General features: G+C 39.3%; 2 protein-coding genes across 3 annotated transcripts in view; both read right to left on the reverse strand.

The window, feature by feature from the left end:
* Positions 1 to 1660: 1660 nt before the first annotated feature.
* On the reverse strand, positions 1661 to 13453 carry CAVIN4 (caveolae associated protein 4). Its single transcript, XM_067743807.1, has 2 exons — positions 12674 to 13453; positions 1661 to 5085 (listed from the first exon to the last, which is right to left on the reverse strand). Exons 1-2 carry the CDS (start codon positions 13079 to 13081, stop codon positions 4405 to 4407), a joined length of 1089 nt encoding a protein of 362 aa, XP_067599908.1. The 5' UTR covers positions 13082 to 13453; the 3' UTR covers positions 1661 to 4404.
* Positions 13454 to 13590: 137 nt separating this feature from the next.
* TMEFF1 (transmembrane protein with EGF like and two follistatin like domains 1) overlaps positions 13591 to 20050 on the reverse strand; it is a 92680-nt gene continuing 86220 nt past the window's right edge. The window contains exons 9-10 of one of the 2 annotated variants that reach the window (XM_067743805.1): positions 18182 to 18340; positions 13591 to 14695 (exon numbers count right to left, since the gene is read on the reverse strand). In XM_067743805.1, coding sequence (XP_067599906.1) covers positions 14611 to 14695; positions 18182 to 18340 — 244 coding nt within the window. In that variant the 3' untranslated portion in view covers positions 13591 to 14610. Of the gene's footprint in view, positions 14696 to 18181; positions 18341 to 18370; positions 19325 to 20050 lie in introns of those variants that run through there. The other variant, XM_067743806.1, reaches the window with a different exon arrangement.

Below are 20050 nucleotides of genomic sequence, written 5' to 3' on the forward strand. Positions count from 1 at the left end.
AGCTCTGTTAATGCTTGAGGTCAGGTGCTATTCTCATCTGGAAAAATGTAAGGGGCCTAGTAACTGGTCTCACTGCCCCTGCTGCTAACAGAACATCCTTCCACAAACATCAGTCAGGGCACTCCACAGCTTTCGATCTCAATGGCTCTCTATGGCCTTTGACATAAAACCCAAAACATCTTCATACAACCTCTCCAGCTGCATCCTGCCTTGAATTCTGTTACTTAGCTGACACTTGATTGGTCTTCAAATGCCAAGTGAAGCACCATTTTCTCTAGCTTTCCCTGACACCCCCTCCCCAGCTTGTTAGACGCTCTTCCTCTATGCTCCCATCATCCTTTCTTAGACATGAGGCTCCAATCACATTATGCAATGATGTTGGATTACATGTCTGTCTTCTCCACCAGAGGAAAAGCTCCTTAAGTGCAGGGTCCATATTTTTCATATTTTTCATATCATGATACCTAATGATGCCTAGCACTTGGGAGGCTCCCAAGTGCTGGGGACCCAAAGATGAATAGAATAAGAGTTCCTGCGCCTGAGCAGCACAGTCTAGTCTAGAAGACAATCACACAAATGAACTAAAATGTAATGATAAGTGGTATGACTGACATATAATCTAAATTCTATATCAACATCTTCCATCTCTACAGTTCCATCATATTATACACATCACTAGTCACGTTGCTGAATTTTGGCTTGACGGACTCCTAGAAACAGTGAGTCTGAGATCAGGGCTGGGAAGGGGAAAGGAAGAAAAGGGGAGAGGGGGAAGGGGAAGAAACAAGGACTATGTTCTATTCATCTTTGAATTCTCAGTGCCTCACACAGAATCTGGAAGATCAAAGGTGCTACGTATATTGACTATATGGAATTAATCACACCCTTCCTAAGGGGTGGGAGGTAACCAAGGAAAGCTAAAAGAAGGAAATGGACATTATCACTGAACTTGAAACTCATCTCCCAAACCACAAGAGAGACCCAACGGCATAAGCAAAGGTATCAAGTGGCAGAGCAGTCTAGGACAGCCCCTGACAAGCACAGCTGAGTTTAGGAAGATGCCCAGAGTAAATTCAAAGCCTGAGGATGTTCTGCCACTCCAAGCTATTCTCTTGGGGATCCTTGGATGTCCTACGAGACTCACAGTGAAGAGCTAGTTATCCTAGATCTCCTATCCACCCAAGAAATACATTGAAGGATTCTGACTTGCTAAGGACAGCTATAAATCCTCAGAAATCACATAACTCAGAAGTGGTCACAAGAATGACACACAAAACTCAGCAGTAAGGCTTATTCATTTTTCATTCACTACAGACCAGATACTAGCATGCCCCAAATTCCAACAGAACTGAGGATGAGACCACAGTGGTCATTCTCCCTAGTCTTGACCCAGATACGCCACAGCAATTATTTGGGGATTGTAACCTATAATATTTTTAGTAGGGTTCAATAAAAGCTATAGAAAACATGTCTCAGAAGAAAAACAGGGCCAATAATTTCATGTTTGGGGACTGTAGAGTTAACAGTGATTCTGTGAAATATTTTACATAACATGACCCATGCTCTCTAGCTGATAGAATCACAGTGAACTTCAGACTGTTCTGAACCAAACCCTTATACGTACATGGAAGGTAAACAATAAAGTCAAAATGAAACACTGTAGTTTGGTTTGTATTTTTAATTTATGAAAACCTGTTCAAGGGAGTTTACACACACCACAAATACGCTCTCAACAAGCTGAATTTTCATGCTCCTCTTATCACCATTCACATTGGGCCCTTTTCTCTAACCTATGGCCCAGAACCAGGCCACCATAGACCCTGAGAGGAAAGCCTCTGGATCCATCATGTGCAGGAGACAGAGTTGCACTTCCCTCTTCTCGTCTGTCTATTCCATAGTAGAGCCTGAGAGTGGGCTCCATGCCCTGGGTGTCTATGGATGTCGCATTGTTCTGCCTCACAGGAAGAAAAGGGGAGAAATCCTGCTAATGGTTTTATTTCAATAAACTGTTTAAAATCTAACATATAATTTCAAAAACACAGAAGAGTAAAATGAGGAGAAAATCTGTGTTGTCTGAAACTTTAAAAATAGAGAATGTTGACTATATTCCTTGCATTAAATGAAGATGTATGATTCTGCAGCCTATAATAAAGACATCCTTTACGTCAAGAGAATGGGGTGAAAGGAGAAAAAAATCATGAATGTGGAATTGAGGAACGCTCTAAACATGGGGGGAAATGTTGAGAGACAGAAGTGACACGGAGGGGAAAATCCTAGTACCAAGAAAGCAGTGTAAGTTACAATGAACCTCTGGAAACATGAAATTGTTCAGAGTCTACCATGATGAAGAGCTGGCCAGGCTATAATGCCTTCTAAATCAAAATTCAAACGTACCTATGTGGGAAATGTTCCATAACATATCAAGTCTGCTTATATAATGGGTCAGTAAGCAAATGGACTTTACAAAAATTCCTTGACAGTGATATTTTGCTCAATTGTAGGACTGTGTAGGGCCAGAAAAAAAAAGCATATAACTTCTTTACATTCTGCTTAACCTAGAAACATATCTATTATGAGTAGGGTTACTATATCAAATACATGCCATACTGTTTGCATTCATTATTAGTAAAAATATTTACAAAAAGGACACTGACATCAAACTTTGTAATAATGTCTTTTTTAAATTCAAATTTATTATGGCTTTAAGGAAATGTGTGATTAGGCATCCAAGCTCTTTCTAAACTCTAACATTTTAAAAATTATTCCTTTTAAAGTATTGTTCAAAGCTGTATACACTTTAGTTTTCAATAAAAAAAGATAATGAGATTAACAATTCATGATTTTATGTATTCATGCAGAGTGAAGAGGAAATGATGCTGAATCAAACTCCGAAACCCAAACAGCTGGGTAACTGAGTTAAATATTTTAAAGCTGATTCTGTGTGTGTGTGTGTGTGTGTGTGTGTGTGTGTGTACAATTTTTAATTACTACTTGAGCATCCAAAACTGACTGAAAGCTGACTGCTGTCCAAACTCAATTCCATCATTTCTTCCCTTTTACAAACCAGAAGATTTAAACATACACAAGTGCAGGACCAGTATGACCATTTCTCTTTCTTTAGCAATAATATCTACTTCTAGATTGGCTAGATCTACAGCTAACAAATAAGTGGAATCTGGCTTCCTCCCAAAGCAGTTATGATGAACACCTACGAATACTGTTTTGGACGGATGGGCCCTGAGGGGTTCACTCTGGAAATCAGAAGCATCTGAGGTCATTTCCAAGCACTGCACAAAGGCTGACTTTAGAAAGGCCTCTGGAAGACACAGCCACAGTTGCAGGCTTCATGCTGCTCGAAACAATGCTGCTCCAGTCCACCAGAGATCTGAATCAGAAGAAAATCAGAAAAGAATTTTCCAGGAAACGTTTTAAGACCCAACTCAAACCCAAGGTCTGGTTTTAGTCTTTGACAAAAAAGATGTCACCCAAACATTGACTTTTGATTCCTGATTCTGTGAAAACGCTTCTGAACACCAACTTTAGTGTCTGTCCGACCTAGGTCCTCACTGCTTGGAGCTCAGGACTTTTTCAGAAGATGGAATTATTTCGATTCTGCTTTTGAGGAACCAGTGGGGTTTGTTTTCTCTGGAAATAGCTCTTGTTCTCCCAGAATGTATAACATTTCCTTATCTTCACAACAGTCCTCTGAGAAGGGTAGGACAGGCGAACCCTCTCCGTTGTACTGACCAGACCATTAGACGGCTTGCCAAGTGGCTCCCTGTAAGCAAAGCTGTGATGACAGAACTAAATGCTCAAGTCCAGCACTTCAATGCTTTTATGCAAAGGCATCAAAAAGAGGTGTGACTGCTAATTTACTAAAATATCTATTGATGTGAACATACAGATAAAATCCACATGTGACTTATTTCCCTTTGAGCTTGGCCACAATATTAATCTAGACCAAAATCGAGAGTTCACTTGTAAATAAATGATGGCCATAAATTTGGCCTTCATTTATTGTAGACTACCGAACACCTAATTGGGCCTCACTAGGAAACTATTTTTCTGATGGGCAAGAGAAAGGAACTTAAAAATCCACAGCTGCCATGAGAGGTGACCTAAGAGAGAAAGCTGATAGAATCATGTAAGTCCTGGGGGAGGGGAAAAAAAAAAAGAATTCCCCAGGGGAGGAAAAAAAAAGAATTCCCCAGGAAGTGTATATTAATCAAGCAAATGTATATTAATAATTGTATTACCTTTAAAATTTTAAACCTAAGAAATGAGACAGCCATACCACTTATGTTTTCCTATATGGCATATACATGTAAATGACTATGCTAATTAAACTAAAACTGTGTGATTAAGGAGACTTACAATTATAATATACTTAATTCCTCTTTATAATTACTGCTTTAAATCTAGCAAAAGAGATTCGTCATCCTCTACTTTCACCTGGGGTTTAAAAGTAACTTTTAAAGGCTCGGGGGTCGAGATTTCCCCACCTTCTCGGGGAGGATGTGAGGCTCTGGCCTCCTTGGGGTCTGTTTCACTGAGCACCTCGGTGTACAGCTCACTGATGGGGCCCAGAGACTCGCTCCTGGCAATGATGTCCACCCCTATCTCCCTGACCTCTTCGGGACCTTCGGCCGCAGCACGGTCTTTAGTTTTCCGAAGGCTATGCATCTTAAAAGCTTCCTTTGAAGGAGCTGCATTAGAAATAGATTTCTTAAACCTTTCCCCTGACTGCTTCAGCCTCTCCCCCGACTGCCTTAACCTCTCCCCTGACTGCCTTAGCCGCTCTCTCCTCTCTGGTGTCACTATTCTAGTCCTAATTCTGTTCACTTTCTTGTCAAAATTCTGCCGTGTCTTCTGCATGTTTTCTTTGGAAAAGGCCTTTTTGATATTATCAATGCGCTTCCTGCCTGACTTTTTAAGCCTGGCAGATCTGCTCTCTTCAACATAATATTCTTCATCCGAAGACAGATCAACTGGGGGATCGAAGATATCGTCCTCCTCCTCTGGACCCTCCGCAGTCAAGCTTCTGTCTTTCATGATAGACAGGGACGTTGGACACTGAATATCCTCCTGAAGGAGAGAGAAAGCAAGCGTGTTAGCGATGGGTTCTTTAACCTTCCGGCCACGCCTTTTCAATCTCCTCCACGGGCTGCTTATCCTCCCCCCACTCCCTAAATGCTGGCATTTCTCAGGGTTTCTTTTTCTTCATCTCCCAAGCTCACCCCGAGCAAACTTATCCACTGCTCTACCTTCACATCCAGGCAAGCAGACTCACAAATCTTTTACCTTCACCTCTCCCCTTCCCCTAAGATGAAAACCCATTGCTACATGTCAGAAAGACTTCTCCACCTAGATGTAACACAGGAACCTCTAACTTCACATATCCAAAAATCAAGGCCCGGCCATCATCCTTTCCTGGACCTCTCAGCACCAATACCTCCAGGTGCCACCCAGAAAAACCTCAGAAGCATGGTCCCAAATATTCCCTCTCTTCATCCCATATCCAACTGGTCACTAAGCGCTGTCGATAATATTGCTTAATAACTACTAACTCTTCTGTTCCCGCCTCCTTCCTCCTTGCCTCTACCAACGTCTTAGTTCAGGCCCTGTCATCTCAGGCCTGAACTCGTGCAATACTTATACCTCTAAAACATCACCAAAGTACTTCCTGAGAAATGTTTCTAAAACATAGCTCTGATCACATGCTTTCTCTACTTTAAAACATTGGGGAGCTCACCAATACTCAAAGGATAGAGTTCAAATTCTTCAGTATAATTAGAAGGCTCTTCAGTTTGAGCAAAACCTACTTTCCCACTCCTCCAGTCCAGCAACACAACCCATCTGAGTTCCTTAAACACATACTGTTTTCATCCCTGCATGCCTTTATAAACGTGGTTTTTGCTACCTTTCACCTCTTTCCAGCTTTGTGAATAAAATCTTTCTTCGAGTCAATTCAAATATCCCCAACTTCCCCCAGAGGTCAAACCTGTCTCCAATCTATACCATAATGACACATGCATTCCTCTACTTATAACATTTATCACAGTCTGAATTGAATCAGAACTCTACTCATTTATATATGTCTCCCTGAGTCCTTCACTAAATAATAGCTTCCAGGAAAGCAGAGATGTATCTTATTTATGTCTTATGCCTGGCATCTATCAGAGTGCCTTGTACGTAGTAGGTATACTCAACAAATGACGGTTGGAACAAATAAGAAGCATACGCCTTCATTCAACAAATTGTTACTAAGCACCTACCATGCACCAGTCACTAGTCTAGGAACTGAGAACCTCCCTCTTTGAATAAAACAGAGTAAAAGGGCTTCTCTGGTGGCTCAGTGGTTGGCAGTCCGCCTGCCGATGCAGGGGATGTGGGTTCGTGCCCTGGTCCGGGAAGATCCCACATGCCGCGGAGCGGCTGGGCCTGTGAGCCATGGCCGCTGAGCCTGCACATCCGGAGCCTGTGCTCCGCAACGGGAGAGGCCACGGCAGTGAGAGGCCCGTGTACCGCAAAAAAAAAAAAAAAAAAAAGAGTAAAAGAACTTGTATTCTTGACGAGAGAAATAAACAAGTTACTTACATAGTATGTTGGATGGTGATAAGTGCTAAGGTGAAAAATAGAGCAGGGCAGGGGGATACACAGTGACTGGGGAGGATGCTCGGAAAGGCCTCATTAATAAGGTGACATCCAAGCCTAGACCTGAAGGTAATGCATATAACTGAGAGGAAACGAGAAACAGCAAGGAAGGCAGTGTGGCTGAAGCAGAGTGACCAAGGGGCAAGAGGAGGAGAGAGGGTAAGAGAGGTAGTGGGAGGGCCAACTCACGTAGGGCTCTGTATCTGATCATAAGGACCGTGGCTCTTACTCCGAGTGCGATAGGAAGCCTTCTAAAAAGTTTTGAGGATAGTGACATGACTTGACCTATGTTGTAAAAGGGTCACCCTGCTGAAACGAGGCTATCGAGGGCAAGATGAGAAGCAGGGACAGCAGTTAGAGACCACTGAGCTCAATCAGGTAAGAGATGGATCAGGGTGTGGACAGAGGTGGTGGTGAGAAGTGGCCTGATTCCAGATCCACTTTGAAGGTAGGAGCCAACAGGATCTGCTGCTGCTAGATTGAGATGTGGAGAGTGTCAAGGATGATTCTCTAGTCCAGGGCCTGAGCAGCTGAAGGACAGATTAGCCATTCACTGAGATGGGGAAGGATGGGATCTGAACATGCTGACTTTGAGATGCCCACTGTACATCCAAGCAGAGATGTTGAGTGGACAGCTGAGTACATAAGTCTGGGATTCAGGAGAGAGATCTGGACTAGAGATAAATTTAGGCATCATTAACATAAAGATGAAACTAAAAATCATGAGACCAGATGAAAGAGATCACCAAGAGATTGAATGAATGGGTCTACACTCCATTATTCAAAACTCCTTGGAACAAAGCTACCTTTCAGAAATCAGAATATTTCAGATTTGGGGAAAATAATATATTACATAACATTCCCAGTGAGATCTTGGGAAAAAACCTTTTTGTGGCAAAAAAATACAAATATTCACTCTAAGGTGGGACAAAGAGTATAAACAGCCTCATGCTACTTGAGGTTGGGTTTTGGCATCCACTGAGTTCAGGTAAAGCTAGGTCTTGCTGCCAAATAAGTTACGATAAAAATTTTATTTTTACAGATTTTTGAATTTTGGTGTTATTGATACATAAATGGATTTTGGACCTGAAGATAAGAAGGAAGAGATGAGGGACTTCCCTGGTGATACAGTGGCTAAGACTCCACACTCCCAATGCAGGAGGGCCCGGGTTCAATTCCTGGTCAGGGAACTAGATCCCACATGCTACAACTAAAAGTTCACATGCCACAACTAAAGACCCTGCATGCTGCAACTAAAGATCCCTCATGCTGCGACAAAGATCTCGCACGGGGCAACTAAGATTCCACGTGCCGCAACTAAGACCCAGCACAGCCAAATAAATAAATAAATAATTCAAAAAAAAAAAAAGAAGAAGAGGAAGGAAGAGATGAGAAAGAACCAAAAAGGATAAATGTCAGCCAGTGAGGCAGGAGGAAATCCAAGAGCGAGAGGCACCCCCAGAAGCCAAGGGGAAAAAAGTTTCAAGAAGAGAGGGAGGGACCAACTATGACAAATATGTCAAAAAGGTAAAAGGACTCATCAAATTGGATTTGGGAGACACTGGTAGACACTGGCAGACACTGCCAGTGTCTGGTAGACACTGGCAGACACTGGTAACCTTGAGAACCAGGCCAGAAACATGGCTGCTAAAGGACCCCAACTTTCTATTTCGGGGTTATTTCTAAAACTAAACAGGAAAAACTTTAAAGATCATGGGATTTTTAACTGAATCCACGAGTTGAAATTTCTAAAAGAAACTGTGCTCCTACTTGAGATCCAGATTAAATCTGTTCAACCAAAAAATTTACTGTGTAAGAAATACATTTATACGTATTCCAAAACCTATCATCCTGATAGTCAAGAACGTATCCCCAGAACTTTACTTCTCTGGATACTTATTTAAAATTAACTTCTTTGGCTACAGGATTGGAGAGTCTAGGAACTTAAAAAAAAAAAAAAGGTAGAGTGGGTATCTCATAGCTCTCTGATGAATCAGAAGCAGCAACATTATTCCTCTCCTTTCCTGATACCTACTACAGGGAGTAGCTTCAGCAGCACTGAGTGGGTGGGTATGGACTGAGTAGGTATAATTAGAAAAGGAGCCAAACAATAATTACTGTTTCATATGGAAAAACCCTCACAATCCTGCTGTGAAGAAATCAGTTATGGCTTAACTCAAGAATCACAAACCCTTCTTCAACTGCACAACAAACTCAGGCTTAAAAACAAAACAAAACAGGGGTAGAGACAGAGAAAGTACCTGTTATGTAAATCTATTTGTTGCAACTCCTCTGAGTCAAAGATACCATGAGTTAGTGGTGAATACACTGTAATAATAATTGAAAATTATAGGGCTGAATTATAGTTGATTGCCAAGTACAATTATTATACATTTTTTCATGTAAAATTCTAGGTAAAAAGATGATTTTTGTAACAAAATGAGTATTATGAGTCAGAGTAATACTGCTAAGAGAATTTCGAATATTTAGAAGTCCGGGACTTATCATTAGGGAATGGCCAAATACCTCATTTGGGAGGCACGGGCATGTGGTTAGTAAGCAAAATTGTTAGAAGATATGGGAAGCCTCCTGGCTTTCTTTCATGGTGAGGAGGTTGCTAAGGTGAAAGCATGTTCAAGGAGAAATCATAATTGTATGATAAAGAGCAGATCATTTTTTTCAATGCCAATGTCCACAATTAGGTGAAAGCTCTGCCGTACACAAAGGTGGGAGATAAAATAGCAATAAAGACTGCCACCAAAAGATATATCTAGGGAAATCTTTTTGAGGAAAAACCCAAATCGAAACGAAAGTATACTAGAGCTGAATTACTCAGCTTCAAGTTAATTTTAGTGGAAGGAGCAATCTCAATATAACCACTTAAACATATTAACTGTAAGAATGAATTATAAGAATTTTGGGAGTTCCCTGGTGGTCTAGTGGTTAGGATTTGGAGCTTTCACTGCCGTGGCCTGGGTTCAATCCTTGGTTGGGGAACTGAGATCCTGCAAGGTGCGCAGTTTGGCCAAAAAAAAAAAAAAAAATATATATATATATATATATATATATATATGCATGCACACACATATATATATATGACTTTTAACTGTTAAGCATATGACTTCTAACTGTTAAACAAACCCATATGAATGCTGTATACAGTGTTCTAATATCTAATGAATCATTGAATCCATTGGTATTTATCTTTTCTTTACATGCTCTCCCATTACAAGAGATAGCCACTGCTTATAGATAAAGTGCTGCTTACTCTGAACAACTTAACTTCACAGACTCTTCATAGCATTATGTCTCTCACTAGTGCCTCTCGCTTCCTTTTTCATACCATCTTCTATTCATTCAAGTAACTGTAGGTGCTCAAAGAAAAAAAATAGCAACTTTCAGGAAATAAACAGGTGAATATAGAAACAACTTTTAAAAAAAAGAATTATGTCAATAGACAAACAAGGGTCAATTAGAACTTCTCAGAAACTCCTCTGCTTTCTTTAGCCTTTGTAAATCTTGATTGTTAACCTGGTCTACTCTTCACACAAAGGTTCTCAGGAGACATGCTGGATACCAAGAATGTTTCCTGGCATGCCCCATGCAAGTGGAGGGTGAGTTATACCCATTACTGTTTGTTTTTTTTTTTTAACATCTTTATTGGAGTATAATTGCTTTACAATGGTGTGTTAGTTTCTGCTTTATAACAAAGTGAATCAGTTATACATATACATATGTTCCCATATCTCTTCCCTCTTGTGTCTCCCTCCCTCCCACCCTCCCTATCCCACCCTTCTAGATGGTCACAAAGCACCGAGCTGATCTCCCTGTGCTATGTGGCTGCTTCCCACTAGCTAGCTATTTTACGTTTGGTAGTGTGTATATGTCAATACTACTCTCTTACTTCGTCCCAGCTTACCCTTCCCCCTCCCCGTGTCCTCAAGTCCATTCTCTACGTCTGCATCTTTATTCCTGTCCTGCCCCTAGGTTCATCAGAACCATTTTTTTTCCCTTAGATTCCACATATATGTGTTAGCATATGGTCTTTCTGACTTACTTCACTCTGTATGACAGACTCTAGGTCCAACCACCTCACTACAAATAACTCAATTTCATTTCTTTTTATGGCTGAGTAATATTCCATTGTATATATGTGCCACATCTTCTTTATCCATTCATCTGTTGATGGACACTTAGGTTGCTTCCATGTCCTGGCTATTGTAAATAGAGCTGCAATGAACTGTTAATGCCGTGGAAAAGTGAATTCAAGAATGGATACTACATTCTCCAGTACTAAATTTAGATCCCCATTACATATACTACAACTGGCTTCTGAGAGTAAGATGACTGATTTTTTTTTTTTCAAAAATTTAAGTCTGGAGAAGGACTTCCAGGGACCTGGGAGGAGAGGGAAATGGTAAAGGCCTTCAGATGGCACAGTCGAACTTGACTACCTTTGAAGTAAGCAACCCTCTCTCTCCTCCCATTCTTCCTCCTAAATAACCAACAGGGTCTTAAATACAGATCCAAAATACCACTCTGCCATCCCCGTGTAACCTTATCAGCCAACAGTGGGCTATGGAGAATTGACTAAAGTGTAAAGAATGCCCCGGGAGTTATGGCCCACATCCCTGGTATCTTTCAACTACCTACCAACTGTGTTCCTATTTCAATTTGTTTTTATTCTTCTAGGCCTTTTCTCTATGCATATGGGCATACATGCATTTTAAAAATACAGTGTGATAACACTGCCTATATGTACCAGTGAACATGCCCGCACACATTCCTGATTTTATGCTTACAACAAATTCTTTGACATTAAATTTTGGGGCCAAAAGGTTTGCGAATTTTTAAGGTTCTTAACACATAATACCAAAACTGCCCTCCAGAAATGTACCATTTAATATTCTACCAGCAGAATATGAAAGTGCTTATTATTTCCTACTCTTAAACTCTGCGAATGTTTCAGTAACTGCAAATATTTACATAGGTGAAAATGGAATTTTGCTCATTTACTTTGTCTTTTGTGAACCGACTGATAATGACTTTCCAATTTTTCTACCATGAAAGTTCAACTTTTTCCCTTTTAATTTGTAAGAGTTTTAAAATATATTATAGATATTAGGCATTTGCCATGGATGTGTTCCTATTTCAAAAAATATGAGTATCAAGTGCAGAGTAAGATAGGAACTTATTATCTCAACACACAATGCCACACAAAAACTATCATGTAAAATCAGCTAAGTAGGGACTTCCCAGGCAGTCAGTGGTTAGGACTCTGTGCTTCCTCTGCAGAGGGCACAGATTCGATCCCTGATCAGGGAACTAAGATCCCACAAGCTGTGCAGTGCAGCTAAAAAAATTCAGCTAAGTAAAGACTTGGTAATCAAATATAAGGAATTACTTATGTGACTCCTACATTTATATAACTATAAGAAAAAGAACAACTGTCTGATTGTTCATTAAGAAATAGACCCTTTGTCTTATTATTGTGACTTATACATTATTATAGGTAAAAATTCCAATAGACAAATTATATTCTGAAAAGTTTACATTTTACTGTTTAGGGCTTTCTGGGCTCTCCATAATAAGGGAAAGAACCGCTTTGCAGAGCTACAGGTCCTCAGTTTCTTTTTTTCTATAACAAAGAGGTGTTTTAAACTGGAGGCTTCTTAGATATCTTCTAGTCCTAACCTTCTCAAAGGCTTTGAGAGGGCATCATGCTAATACAGCTAATATGCCAAAAGCAGCTTACCAATATTAAGTTTCAAAGGCAAGAAATAGACTCAGCTATGATCCACAGTTCATATTACATGAAACGGCTGAGAAGCTCAAAACACTGACATGATAGTATACCAGTTAACATAGAAATGGTTTTCTCCTGAGATCTCTGATGATACAGAACTCCACCACACGCATATACACAATCGTTACCTTGTGACAGGTCTGACAAGACCTGTTGGCCATTAAAGGACACAAGAGACAGCAGTAATCGAGCTAAACACAGGTGCCAGCTTACCTGGAATATTACCACACGGAATTTGTTCTTCTTCATTATTTCCTCTTGCTTGGATTCAACTTTTTTGACGTGAGTTTGTTGCTTCTCCACTCGGGCCCTCACTTCTTTAATGTGAGCACTGATCTTTCGCGTTTTCTCCATCAGCTTGTTAATGACATAACCTGTGTTGCTGTGTGACTGCGAAAACTTCAGCAGGTCAATCTGGACGGTCTTCATGGCATTTTCCATCGCCCTGTGTCTCTCCTCTATCCTCTTCTGGCTGGCCTGCACGCTGTCCACGATGGCAGCTACTTTGTCCAGCACAGTCACGATGGTAAGAGCAGCGTCTTGGTCTTCATCTTCTGTCACACTCGACAGGCGATTCTGGTGGATTTTATCAGCATTTGAAGCAGACCCATTATGTTCCATTTTATTTATTTCTCAGTGAAAGATGTCTTAGCGCAATCAATTCTGGCACTGAGAGCAAGAAGTTAGCCTGATAACAGGGAACAGGGTTGTTTAAAGGGTTGGAAACCCCACCCCTGGAGACTGGTCAAGTATTTGTAACTACAAATACCCATACGTGACTGTTCTGCAATATGAACCCTTGCAAAAGCACTGGGTGCTGTTCCAAACATGCTTACTGATGACTAAGGGACTCAAATAAGACTGTGTGAGTAGAAGAGGAAAGCTTTTTAAAAAAAAAGTTCCCTAAGGCCACAATGTTACTAATATTAAGCCTCGAAGCCAAATAACCAAAAAGGCAAACTCCAAGCGCTGGGTGAAGCTTCTACCTTTAGACAATTTCAAGCAGTATTTGTAAAAGCAAATGGGAATTTTGAACTGAAATCTGCTTTTTCTATTAATTTCACATATTAAACATACTGATATGTCAATATCAAAGAATGCAGTAAATAAACACACCAAAACAGAGGCCGTATAGTGAAAACATTATATTATAACATGCTTTTCCAAACCAAATATTAAAATTAATATTTTGAACATATTCTTAAATTCTACATGCATACTTCTGAATACCTAAACTACATGTTAAACAGCTGAATACATTCTATTCACACTTCAGATCTTTAAACACCAACAATCTATTAGTATAGCTATTACTACAGGACAAATTTGGATAGAGGTCTTAGATGATTTTTAAGCTCATGTGAAGAGCACCAATCGTTAACAATCATTTTTGCATTTATTCACAAACACTGATACAATTGGTTTATTTATGTTAAAACAAATATTTCTTTAAAAATGAATGTGTATAGAAGTAGTTTAAATGATAGTGTAGGCTTTATTCCAATCTGTTTGTTAAACAGACTATTTTCACAACATCTAAATCTACTTTTCAGTGATCCGTTCCATCATTGCTACCATATACTTTTAAAAATTCAGAATTATTTTTTCAAGGAGAGAAAGGATCAAATTCCAGTCCATACACCTTATAAATATTTTACATCTAACACACACAGCTTTACAATTCATGCGATAGGCAGTGTCTAAAAAATCGGTTAATAAATCTCAAAAACATTGAAATGTCTAAACACAGAGTCTTCTAGATTTTCTTTTGTAAGAAAAGTAATCTGTAAACATCTTTACCTTCAGTTCATGCTTGGTCATTTGCTGTGGTCATTGTGGAAGAAGTGGGTCTGACTTTATAACCATTTGTGAAGTGGTCCATCTTTGCAAAAATATTACATTCCATGGGTAAAGAACAAGTCTTAGAATTACCATGTGGTACAAATTTGTGAAATCAATTTCTGTATTTAAAAACATAAAACAAAGACTACTAAACAGTCCAAAACTGTTGTAGCTGAATATTCTAAATACAAGCTAACAGTACTACACTAAAAATGTCCAAAAATAAGGCCTCTGAAATAAATATTTCCATTCTTTAAAAAAAGACAAATGTACATCACATGGTCAGTGTACATATAAAAGTCATCAGTTTAAACCATTCTGGATGATGTATCTGAAGTAAAATGACCTAGGTTTTGCTTCTGTCGTCGTCCTCTATTGTTTTTAGGGCATTTTCTGTTGAATTAAGGAAAAAAAAAAGAAAAATGTCATTTTGTTTAGGATATTTCAAATGTTTCCTGAGTAACACACACTTCACACGTAAAGCCATACTGCATGTGACCACATGAAAGGGAAACAGACGCTATTTGATGAGAGACCAACATGTCAGACTGCCATCTTCTCTATAAAGCTGGGAGGTAAGAGGGTTTGATATATGATGCAGGTATGAATACAAATGGAACTCACTCCTGGAGTCTCCCCTGGTGCATGTGCATCCCCGAGAGGAATCCCCACCCTTCTTCTGGCCTGGCAGCTCCCAAGACACAGTGACTGCTAACATATAACTCATGACAGTAGAAAGGCTCCTGGCTTATGTACTTTCCCTGAGCATGATGACACCCCCAAAAATGACAAGGACAGCTTAAATGAAGGAGAAATCAGGAAGAAATGTGCTTATTAACCTCAGATCAGAATACACAGGAAATGCCTAGCAATTTTAGACAGTAACTAAGAAGTCATTCCACACCCTTCTAGGGCACACCACAGAACCCAGAACAGAACTGCCCTCCGGGGCATAAGGGATATTCCTCGACTCTGCTCTCACTGTTCCGTACATGTTCCTCCGCGGGGGTATAAAGCTCATCGTGCCGTCACTGCTCTTGTGCTTGCCCACTAGAATGCAAACATATCAGCTCCTACTGTGCACAAAGTGCTATGCTACACAACATGGAATAAAGGGACTGAGATGAGTTCCAGTAATTCTGAGTTTGGGCTCTGCTAGAAACTAGCTGTGCAAACTCCTCTTCCTATAAGCAAATATTAAAGTTGGACTAACCTCTAAAATCTCTGCCAGCAAGGAACTTATAATCTAATGGAAAGAAAGTCTTGAGAGAATGAGTGCTTCTACTGTAAGGTTCCAGGTTTTTATTCAGTTTCAAAGAGCACTACTTTGTCTTGACTTAAAAGCCTTGATGGTAACGCTTCCATTTTACATAACTGTTTTTCACAGATTTTATCTTACTCATCCTCATAAAAACACTTGGAGGTAGACAGTGATGGAATCATCTCCATTTCATAAATGGGGACACTGGTTGAGAGGGCAAGCAACCCTCTGCAACTGTCACAAACTCACCTTGACATTGGACAAGTTCCAACTTCCCGGGACCACGGTTTTTTCATCTATACAATAAAGGGATCTGGCTAAGGTGATGTTCAACATGAAAGAAGATTACAAGCATAAAAGAAGAAAATTTCACTTATGTAGTCTTGATAAGTGGGTCAGTGAGAACATCCTTTTAAAGGAAGATTCCTCATATGTAACAGCCACCCCAGGATAACAGCTGTCCCGTAATGGACTATGTGGGAGAGGCACTCCTTAAAAATGCAATGCAGATAAGTCCAGGCGCATAATTATAATATCCTAAATCCACATGAGCAAGACATTCTAGAGGAGAAAATGCCACAATAAAAAGCCCTCAGGGAGAGATCTATGATAAATTCAATGAGATGACCCTTCAGACATAGAGATGGAGAGCAGTGTAGACACTGTAACACAGTTAAAAATAAATATATGGCAATGCTGACGTGTCTGTGAAGGCAGCAAATGCATTTGGGGTATAAATTGGGGGGGTACTACCTTGAAAACTACTTGCTGGGTATCTTTAATTTAGTCATTGAGGATTACAGCACAGTGAGAATCAAAGCAGAGAGCTGGACAAAAGGCTGGATACGATCTGTAAAAGGGCTGAACTATCTCTGTGATCTTGGCTAAGATACTTCCCATCCCAGGGCTCCAGTTTCCTCACTTCTCTAGAATGAAGGGGTTGAATGCAAAATAACTCCCTGCTGACTTTAACATCCTTTGATCTTAAAGATGGCACTGTCACTGGGTCTCAAAATCTTCCCTTCCCTTTACCTAATTACCTTATTTCTTTCATTCATCTTCAAAATCATCTATTACTCCACTCCTGCTTTACTCTAATGATGTCCTAAATGGTCTCCCCCAACCTCACATTTTCTCTCCTCTGGTGAATTTTTCAGATGACACTCGGATTAATGCTCTGGAAAAATGGTTCATACCAAGTCCCTCCCCTGTTCAAAAACCCTGAACCACTACAAAATCAAGTTTGAACCTTGCTCCCATGCAATGGTCATACTTGGCAAATATATTTCCCAAGATGACTCAACACAGACCCTCTTCCTCTTGGTGGTTCAGTGGAAAGAGGAATGATTTAGGAAATGGGGCAGCACCAAATCCAAATCCAGACACTTCCACTTGCTAGCTGGATGACCACAGGCAAATTACTTAACCTCTGAGCCTATGTTAAATAGCCACAGGCAGCCCTGCTGTTACATGGTAGTTTTTTTTTTTTCTATTTTCTCTTTGTGCTGTCATTATTTTTTATAATATTATGTCTCTACTTTAATCTACTGTCAAATTTTATACTCAGTAGTCTTGCCTAAGGGCAGATCATCTGTTCTACAGAATAAAAGTCCACTGGCTTTAGTGCTTAAATTTTATGAAAAATATCTGCTTCTCAGAGAATATTTTTTATCATTTCTAGATTTATCATTTTAGCTCCAGATGGCTGAGACCACTGAAGATCTGCTTCTATCCTGTCTTTGGATAGAAGAGTCATAAATCCATTATGGCCTGCCAATATCTGCACTTGATAAATTCCAACCCTCTGCCCAGAATAATACAGAAAAGTATAGAGATGATGTTTATGGGACTCTGAACCAAGCCTTAAAGGAGGTAGGACAAAGCAAGCAAGAAGAAAAGACATGAGGCTGGGAAGCATAAAGACAAGATGAACTTAATTTGCTTTTACTTCTCCCAGGTCCAGTTCAGTTCTGACTTACATATTTCCACTCAGCCTGGAAAACACCCATTTTTAGGCTAATTGCACTCCAAATACGTCCTTTAGTTTGGGGGCTAGTTATGATAAACTCCAACAGTTTTAGTTATGATAGAGAATTTTGAAGTTTAATATTTATGACTGTATTCCAGAAAATGAAGCAATGTTGACAACATATAAAAAAGCAGTTTTCTTTAACCTCTGATTTCTTCCCTTATTATATTTACTATGGATAAAGTATATTCTTAGGGCATAAGACCTAGTCAGTTCTGCAGGACTTGAAAAGTTTCTGCATGGCTCTTACGTGCATGTGCAGACCATTCTGCTACCATCGCTGTCCCTAAATTCAGTGCTTGAAGCACACACATAGTTCTAAGATCTCGAAATTCCTTTATGCCACTGAATATCCTCACGCTTCCTCTGCTTGCAGCCTGTAACCCTGGGAGTGAGTTCTTGACCAAATTCTAAAGCAGCAAGACACTGGGAGGTCAGACCTACGTGGAAACCTTAGAGAACTGATCCTAGGATTTCTTCCTAATAGGCTGGTGGACGTAAAGTCCCTACCATTTTGAGTGTTTCAAGGTTCTTGAACACAGCTACCCACCTCTAATTGAAAGTTGGTGTTTCTTAGGCCATTACCTACCTTGTTATGCACATGACAATTGCTACTATAATGGCAATCTGTACAGCTCCAATAATTGCTGCAATAAGAACATGAGTGAGCTTTTGCCTACTTGGCACTACATAGAGAATACTAAAGTCTGTCTTTTCACAGTGCTGTCCAGTGTAACCAGATTCACATCTGAAAAAGGGAAAAAAAAAGGATTCCTATAAATTTCAATAATTCCAGGTTTTAAAATTAAAACATACAAAAGAATGACAAACTTAAACAAAAACAGCAAATCAGGCACTCTCCCACCATCTAAAAAAAAAAAACATTGCCATCATTGTATTTCCTTCTACTCTCTCTAATATGACTATTGTATAAAGTGCTTCTTCCACTTATCATTATATCACATTAATTTTAGAGCTGCTAAGTAGTCTTTATACTACTTTATTACTGCCATTTAAAAATGGATTCACAATATCCCATTCGGTGGCTATAATACAGCTAACTTATCTATTCCTTGCTCGTAGACGTATCAGTTATTTTCCATTTTTCAGAATTATGGATTAGGTGTGGTGGATATTATGATGAATGTGCACTTTTCTATATTTAGTGTTATCCCTTAGGCTAGATACTTGGAAGTGGGATTATTGAATAAATAGATATAAACATTTACAGTTCTCTGAACATAACACCAAATTATATTCAAGATAACTTTTCAGTACACATAATACAATCACTTAAAATGCAGGGGGGGAGATGAAAATAAGTTATTAATGACAGAAACACAGCCAAGCAGTCAAATAGGTGTGAATCTTAGAAATTATCTGAATTCCAATTAAGAGTAAATAAAAAGGCAACATCAGGTGATGATAGTAGCTTGACAGGGGGAAACATTTAAGATACTTAATAGAAAATTCCCATTTTTTAGTTGACAGAAGCAAAATGTGTAAATTAGCCAGCCTTTGGTTAGAACTGATTAATAAAACATCTGACGTATAAGGATATTTATTAATGACCCACACTTCATTACAAAAAAATAACTTTTAATAAAACACACATAGCAAGAAAGAAACCTGGAAGTAAACAGGGGAAGCCAGGGGTGATGTGAGTCCACAATTCCTACCCTTGAGGTTCCTAGCCGCCTGCCAGAAGGTTGCACACTGGGTTCTAAGCTTCCTAGCAGACAGAAAATAGTAGTACAGTAGATATACAGATCAGAAAAAATAATTGAGAGCCCATAAATACACCCATACATCTATGGTCAACTGATTTTCGACAAGGGTGCTAAGGCAACTTGATGGGAAAAGAACAGTCTCTTCAACAAATGGTGCTGGGACAACTGGGCATCCACATACAAAAGAATGAAGCTGGACCTCTTTCTCACAACATACACAAATTAAGTCAAATGGATCACAGATCTAAATGTAAGAGCTAAAACTACAAAACTCTTGGGGGGAAAAAAGGAAAGTAAATATTCATGACCTTAGATGAGGCAATGATTTCTTCATATGACAACAAAAACAACAACAAAAAAGTTAAATTGGGCTAAATCAAAATTAAATCTTTTGTACATAAGGACACTATCAAGAAAGTGAAAAGATAACCCACAGGAGAAAATTTTTGCAAACTATATATCTGATAAGAGACTGTATCTAGAATATATAAAAATACTATTACAATTCATTAACAAAAAGACCAAAAAATACAAAATAGGCAAAATATCTGAATAGACATTTCTCCAAACAAGATAGGTAAATGACAAATAAGCACTAACATCATTAGTCATCATGGAAATACAAATCAAAACCGCAGTATGATGAGGTATCTAATATACCCATTAGAAATCAAAAAGTCAGATAATAACAAGTGATGGCAAGGTTACTGTAAAGAACATAAAATGAT

Source organism: Pseudorca crassidens, chromosome 7 (genome assembly GCF_039906515.1).
Source record: "Pseudorca crassidens isolate mPseCra1 chromosome 7, mPseCra1.hap1, whole genome shotgun sequence".
Lineage (NCBI taxonomy): Eukaryota > Metazoa > Chordata > Mammalia > Artiodactyla > Delphinidae > Pseudorca > Pseudorca crassidens.